General features: G+C 36.0%; 1 protein-coding gene across 1 annotated transcript; it reads right to left on the minus strand.

Annotated features, from left to right (window-relative positions):
- Positions 1–1,487: 1,487 nt before the first annotated feature.
- On the minus strand, positions 1,488–3,294 carry LOC101165093 (serum amyloid P-component). Its single transcript, XM_004077855.5, has 5 exons — positions 3,203–3,294; positions 3,033–3,087; positions 2,382–2,484; positions 2,020–2,314; positions 1,488–1,893 (listed from the first exon to the last, which is right to left on the minus strand). Exons 2-5 carry the CDS (start codon positions 3,085–3,087, stop codon positions 1,675–1,677), a joined length of 672 nt encoding a protein of 223 aa, XP_004077903.1. The 5' UTR covers positions 3,203–3,294; the 3' UTR covers positions 1,488–1,674.
- Positions 3,295–8,176: the final 4,882 nt, after the last annotated feature.

Below are 8,176 nucleotides of genomic sequence, written 5' to 3' on the forward strand. Positions count from 1 at the left end.
TTTGCATGCATTATTAAATCTAATTTTCATTAACACATTGTTATATTTATATTTATGTATCAAGTAATTTGCACTGCTCTGAGAAGGTCGAGTTTAAACAACTCAACAAAGTCATTTTCTCACGAAATTAAAGATCTGTTGACACTACATTTTTTTTAAGTTTAAATGATTAGGGTAAAGTGATGGTGTTTGGTTGGAGTAAACTATTTTATGGCAATCTTGACCTCCCTCCTGACTGGCTGTGCATTTTAGAGTTCATTTTAGAAATCGTATTTGTTTTGAAATCCTTCTTGCCCAGCAGTCCCTCCCTGAGCTTCTCCTTTCCCACATATGTTGCCTCAGCTCAGCTTCTCCTTTGAGTACGGAGGTCCAGGAGGGAAAACAACCTTTTTCTATCTGAACAGCAGAATTCTATATCCCTGAATGTTGGCCAAACGTATCTACTGTCCATTTTAAAACATGTCCTAAAACCTTTTTATACAAGCATTTGACATGATGTATAACTGCTCTGCTGTTGTTTTTTATTTTTATGTTTTTACTGCTTTCATTTTATAACTGTCTTAACTGTGTTTTTCTTTATTTATTTTTTTCATAGCTATTTATGTACATCTTTTTAGCGGTCATACTAAATGTTCTTTTTAAAAGTATTACTTTTATTTGTTTGTTTAAAAAGCACACAAGTAGTATAATAACTCATGAAGAAACAGAAAATTTAAGTACCACATCCATTAGTAACTTGGATTTGGTATAGATGTGAATAGAAACAATTGAAAAGCACAAAATAATTTTAATGGTTTTGAAATTTCTGAATTGTAATCATTTCATTAAAGGGATGATTACTGTCAGCTCCCACAGCTATTCTGATCCTACAAGAAGTTATCAGAGATGATTAAAAAACTGATTTATCCTATGTTGCAACAATTGTGCTGAGAATTACACAAACAGCCAACCAACATTGTTGTTAAATCCGCCAATACGGGTCCTGAGACCTAAAAATGGGTGTGCTTCAGACACCCAAATACAGTGGGATGCATTTACATCTTGTTAAAATAGATGGTTCAGAAAAAGTGAGTACCATGCAAAAAAATAAGTCTGAACCCTTATTTTATGATGCTAAGCAAAATAAAGAGTACAGTTTGTGTAATATACACAATTTTCTTAATTATTCTGTATTTTTTTTTGCTTGTACAAATAAATTTTAAACAGTCAGTCTGCCACCATCCAAATTGTGTCTAAACTCCTAATCCAAGAAAGGCTGTGTGGGGTTGGTCTTTGAATGGAGACTGATAGGGTCTACAAAGTGTTCAAATTACAACAACTGCATTAGGGGACTTCAGTGTTTAGGTGCTTGTCCCAAGTCCGGGTAAATGCAGACATTTGGGTCAGGAGAGGCATCTTTCATAAAACAGAAGCCAAATAAAGGATGATATGCTGTGAATATTCCTAACGGAGGTTACCAAAATGGGGAAAAAACTTTAGATAACAAATTTCAGTTTAAGAAAAATCTTTATGATGCAAAATACAAGGAATTGCAACTGTTGCAGTATGTGATTATCCAAAACTCTGACAATTAAGTCAATAAACAACATTTGGAAGAATTATGTTAATCCATTTCTTTTTTTTTTCCAAACAAGGATCATTTAAGATTGTACGACAACTTGATTATTTTGAGGTTCAGTGACAAACTGTAATTTTATTTTCAGTCAGCACATTGCCAATAATCTCAAAATCTAGTGCACTCCAGTTCAGCACATTTCCTGGAGTGAAGCTCAGTTCACCCATGTAGTGCTGGATCTCACATGGAGATAGGGTGTAGTCCCACATGTGGACATCAGTTATCATGCCAACAAAACTCTGGTTAATGTCAAACCCCCCACCATGGCTGTCTTGCTCCTGTGGGGTATCCAAAGTGATAAAAGAGGAAAAACAAAGGTTTAATGTTCTGATGAGTGTACACAGGTATGCAAAATAACTGTCAAGCTGTTAACAAAGACCATGTAGGTTTTGTGTAAGTGTTACCTGTCCTAAAATAGCCACGGCTAACCCGGTGATGGATCCAGTGGTGACATATTTTCTGATTGAAGGTAACCCATCAAACCATATCTGTACCAGTCCAGTCACAGAGTCCCATGTGGTGCAGACGGAGTGCCACATGTTTGGCTTGTAGTCCCATCCTCCATAATCAGCCTTTCCTTCTCTGACATGGGGTTGTATTTGACCGTTTGTATTCTGCCAGAAAATCAGGAAGGAGTTGGGAGAAGAGGGTGTGGATAAAGAAAAGAGGGCGTGGTCTCTCTTAATGTCTGTAAATGATCTGTTGGGGGAGACAAAACTATAAGTTACTAAAATATAACAGGTACATGTGAAGTTCATAGATTTACCTGTGACAGACAGTTACAGTGTTGTAACCCTGTTTAATTGGCCTCAGCTTTGCATGAGCTGTTTTGGTTTGCTGGGGGAAGGTTAACATTTTTCCTGAAAGATCTGGAAAGAAAAGAGCAAAAGACAAAATGGACAAAAACCCTCTTCAACTTCCTCTTTCCCCTCTTCCTGATCTTCATGTTTTTTTCTCTTAAAATCTAAAAAAATCCTTTTCAGGGTCTTAATACAGTAATCAATTAATTATGAACACTAAAAATTAAGCTTAAAGTTGCTTCTGACAATAGTTTGAATTCTGTTCAACTGAACAACATTCTTGAAATGGGTTTCGTTGGATTAAGCAATGGGTTCTCATGAGTAAAATAAACGTAGATACTGGTCAAACTAAAAGTGTGATACATGTCTCATGTCATTTAAAAATACAGAAATTAACCTAAATATTTAATCAAAAACTGATTTTTTTTTTCATTTTTATTGTTAATGTTTTGCCCAGTTATTACTTATCCTAGGATACTATAAAAGCTAATTTAAATTTTAAAAATCAATGTTTTATTCACGTCATACTGTTTCAAGTGGACCAACTAAAAAGTTAAGAGAGCCATTATAATTGTATCAATATGGGGGAAGAAAAAAAAAACACGAACAAAACCGACCTTGAATCTCTGCAGATACTGTTCCCATGACCACAAGTAAAAGAAACAACTTCATCTGTTGGAGAAAGTAAAACATACAACTAAATAAAAAGCAGGACAACAATGGAAAAATAAAACATACATTTAATAAAATAAATCATATCCGTCCATATTGATTGCTGGAATCTTACCTTGAATGATCATCGAGCTGTGCCGTCGCTGAAGGGTCTTAAGTTTTTCACTCAATCGCTCTTGCATTTCTATCCCTTCTTTTTTCACTTCCTTCTTTCAGTTCTCCTTTTTTTCCATCTTTTATGAGCCCTTAAACTGACTTTTCCTGACAGACTTTTGTTTTTCAGAATAAAGATTTTACCTTTTGCCACATTGAAAAAAAATCAGCATACGTGGCAGTTTGAAGCGAAAACATTAGGGGTTTCTGAACCTTTCATGAGTTTCATTTGTCTCCATTTTTTTCAGTCTTTAGTTATGTACTTATTTTGCATCTGTTGATAAATCATATATACAGGCAGCAATTTGTCTTTTACATTACTAATGTTTTTGTACAGAGATCTTGGCTTTCTGAAAACAAACACTTTGCACTAGTAAATCTATGCCAGTATGATAGATTTTGTGTTTATGTACTGATAAAACTGTAGATTTTGTTTAAATGTTGTACTCCTGAAGGTATAAAATCAGCTGATACTTCTCATATTCTTTATCAAGTGGGTTACCAGTAAAAGAGCTTCTTACTTGAGGGAGCAGGTGATTGCTTTTTTCAAGCCTGACTACTGCTTGGTATAAGACCCTACATCCCAGATGAATAGAAGAGAAGATGTACTAGGTGTATGGCTAAAGTAAAATGGAGAGCAAGGAGCAGGCAGCTCAAACGATTTCTTTTCTTGATTGTCATGGGAACTCTGAGGTCTCTGGCTAATAAAGTCGAATGGACGAGACCACAGCTGAGAAAAAACTGGTAATATCCATTTGATTTAAGGATAGGGCTTCAAGAATCTCAGAAAGCAAAAGAAGAATAAAAATATTACATTCTACTTGATTACTGTAAATTTCTTTAATAAGGATCAAATCATCAAAAATGTGTTTAATGACATAATTGTTAAATTAAGCGAGAAAACCTTTTGGTGCTTTCCAGCATGTTAAACATGAGTAAGGCTGCATTGAAAATAAATGATTTATACTAAAATGAAAGAAACGCGATTGAAAATAAGAGTCACTGGCTGCTAAAAGTTTTGCACCAGAGAGGACTAGAAAGAGTGAGAGATTATATGATGACAGAAAACATGGAATTTGGAAGACAAATGCCTGCTTGGACATCAAGAAAATGACAGTTAAGGGCATCACACAGCCCTTCAAGTGTTGGCACAACCAGGGTGGACTTACCATTACGCAAAGGTAGGCAATTGTCTGGGCCCTTTGAGGCCTCCGAACTGAACACCTAATAAAAATGTCTAAAATAATTTGCTATTATTTTTTAACTTTCTCAAATAAACAAACACAAATCAATGAAATGGCAAAAGACTGCTTATGTGAAAGTTTCATGTCCTCTCTCATCCCTCTGCAACAATGGACGATTCTGTCAACAGCAAGCTAGCGAGCAGAGAGAAATGAATATGGTTGTGTCCGAATTCTTTCACTACTCTCTACACATAATGCACTTTACTGTGTTGTGCATTCACCATTTTGTAGTGCTGTCCGAATCTACACTTCCAAAAGACACAATAACAAAGACATTTTCCTGAAGTCTCTGCAAAAAAACAGAGCATTAAAGTTTGACCTGGTTAAACATTTCAATGGCCATAAGTTTTTAAAGCCCAAAATAAGTCATGAAAATGGGCTTAGCAATGCGTGAACGTTAGAATGGAAGACCAAAAAGTTCATAGATGTGCGTTTATAAAGATTGTTCATTAAAATGGTCGCTTGAACATTCGTTCCTGAGGACGGTGTAAATGATGCTTAAAAGTGGACCAGTGGACAAGTTACCTGTACTCAATATACATTTTACCCCAAGGAAGAATTAAAAAAATACATAGTAAAACAACCGCTGCAGAGGCCCCCATTTTAACCACAATTCAATCCAATGTTAGTGGTCGGTTCAATTAGATTTTGCCTCAGACAGATTGATCTAGTTTGTTCCTATGTATAGAAATTGATTTATTGATTAATTAGTTAATTGTTACACCCCTAGGCCCCATGTTTTTGTTCCCCTGTAGCCCCCAATTTGCTGAGTCCGTCAGTGGACACAACTAAAGGAATGTCCACTTTCTCTGGCTAAAGCTTCATCAAACAAGTTTAACTTTTATATTGTGAGAGTTTTTAAAGTATAATTTATTAGGAACTACAATATTATTGTCCTTGCATCTCCTTGTCTGTCAGTATTGCTTTGACTTTCACTCTCGATCTGCCTCTGTCTGACTTTGCTTGATTAGCGCCACCTGTGTTTCATCAGCTGCTGATGAAGCACAGGTGGATGGAGCTAAAGCTTCAGCCCCTAAAGACTAACCCACCAATAAAACCATCTACTGATTTGGCAGATGAAAAGCCAGGGTTCTTTTAGCAAGTGGCTGACAAAACAAGAAGGCAATTACTTATCGTCACCCATATTTTCCCCCAACACAGTTGTCCATGCTGCTCCTCCCTGGTCCATATGTTAGCATGAGATAGCTAATAATAATAATGATATAATATAAAATTATTGAATATATCTGCGCTTTTTCAGACGCTCAAAGTGTTTACAATGTGTCCATTATTCATTCACTCCTCATTCATACTTGGTGATGCCAGTTCGCGCCATACGGCCCCCTCTGACCATCACCGGGACATTCCTACAAATTCACACTTTGAGGTGGGGAGGGCTGGAGAGCATGAAGGACCCAAAATGCAGAGACGGGAAGCACACAGTTCCATGGCAAGGGATTTGTTCTTAACAAAAAGCGCTGCAGATTAGGGAAACAAAACAAAACTAACTGTGGGAAGACGGACAGGGAAATGCCGGTCATGGAAGAGACAGTATGGACCAGCCCAAGAGGAAGGCAGAGACAAGACTTACAGTATATACAGACAGGACTGACAAGACACAGGTGACAACGATCAGGAGAGATTGGAACCAGGGAAGTAAAACTGAAAACCATAACATGCAAGAAACCTTCAAAATAAAACAGGAAACAGAACTCAAATCATGACAAATGGAGTAAAAAACCTAAGGGAAAAAACCCAAACCATGACACACACCAATGGATAAACACTGGAGGCAGGGAGGGGGAAGTTTCTTGTCCAAAGACCCAAAAACAGTTAACTGGAGGGAGCCGGGATCTAACCGCCGACACTTGGACGACCTGCTCAACCGCCTGATCCACTAAGTCAAATAAGTAAATTACTAAAAAGCATATATACATGCAATAAGAGCTATAAACTCTTGAAAAGTTCTCAGGTCTTTAGGGAAGCCCTTCCACGTGTGAGTAACAACACAGTCACTGAAAACTGAAAGAACTGAATCATTGTAAAAGCAGGATAGCCAAAAAAGACATTATTTTTGCTAAAGACAGTTGAGGAGGATTTTAGGTTGCTGAATTGCATAATTGAGCAATGTAAGCGAACATAATTGTTAGTTATAGCACAGGTGGGAATTAGTGGTTAATAAAAGCCACCACTAGTCTATTTTTTTACACTACAACAAAGGTGCACTAGTAATTCGGTGCTTTTTAAAACTGTTGCAGTATGAAACCATAATAACTATGTCTGGTCAAGTACAGTTTGAAAAAAACACAAAGATTATAACTGCTAAGAATGGGGGGGGAAAGCAATTGTCATTCCAGTGGCAAAGGAGGATTTTTAGTGCTAAGTCCATTGTCAGACTCTTTACTTGTGACCCTGTGAAGGGACAAATAGACTTTATTACTAACTCTCTGCCTTCAGCATATCACAGGCGGGAATCTGGTAATTATTCTGCAAAATTCACTGAAATTACAATACAATTCAAGGAAGAGCAAACACTCTTTGGCTTGAGAATGTTCTTCTTTGTATTATTTCAAGGTCTTTTTGTGTCACAAAGAGTGATAAAAGAAAATGCAAGAATGTGGAAAGAAATAGCTGTAACACTTTTTTTTTGTCATGGAAGTCAAGTTATGTCTTTGTCCAGCACCCTCCACTTTAACACATTACTGACAATGACAATCGTTCAGCCCTTTTGGCTTCCCAAGAGAGCTTCCTGTGAACCTCAGCTTTGCTGTAAAGAAAAAGCTCTAGAGTAAAAGTTCAAACATGTGATATTGTTCATTTTTTGTGCCCTTTCATTTTTTATTTTAGTATTACATTTCTTCAACAAAGGTGTTCTAAAGATAAGGGAATCAACTCAAACAATGGGCTTGTCTGCTCTTGGGTTTATCCCAAAGGGCTTTCTGCATCAAAGATTGTCCTGCTTTCCAACCAGCAATAAAGGTTTTAAAAAAGGATTTTTCTAACCACAAAGTCAGATGTGTGCTGCATGAACAATATTCTACAGAAGGCTGAAGTCTTCTTAGTTTGTTAAAGGAGCTAATGAAGCATTATTCTGGCTGATAATCTACTATAATTTATCCATTGGCTGTTTTGAGCAAAGTTTGTTTAAATCACAGGACAAATTTCAAAGTAATTTGTTTAAATTATTTGGTTAATTGCAGTGGAAAAATTAAAACTAGTCTATAAAGTAGTAGTAAATAACAAATGTTAACAGTGACTTTTGTCTGCATTAAAAATTAAATAAACAAGGAAAGCACAGCATGTATACAATTAAACATATACCAAAACATTATTACAACTAAAAAGCATTAAGGCAGTTTAAAATAAAGATTTATGCAAATAAAAATTAAAAAACATTCTGTTTTGAAATAGACTTATTTTCTTTAAAAAACCAAATTGTCACTTCCTAATTTCTATTATTAAATATTTAAAAACAATTAAATAACAAGTTTTCTATAGGCTTTAATATCTAAAATGGTTGTTCACAGCACATGTTTCTGAAAATGCTCAGCTGAAAGAAATGGAGTCTGGAGAGGGATTGTGCAGATAATTAACCAGAGCACACTCAACTCAGGGGAAATGATCACATTGGACTGAACATCCAGATAAAAAGAGATTTGGGATTGGCGAAAAAAAGAAAAGAAAGACAGAGC

Source organism: Oryzias latipes, chromosome 16 (genome assembly GCF_053564925.1).
Source record: "Oryzias latipes strain Hd-rR chromosome 16, Olatipes_Hd-rR_3.1".
NCBI classification, from domain to species: Eukaryota; Metazoa; Chordata; class Actinopteri; order Beloniformes; family Adrianichthyidae; genus Oryzias; species Oryzias latipes.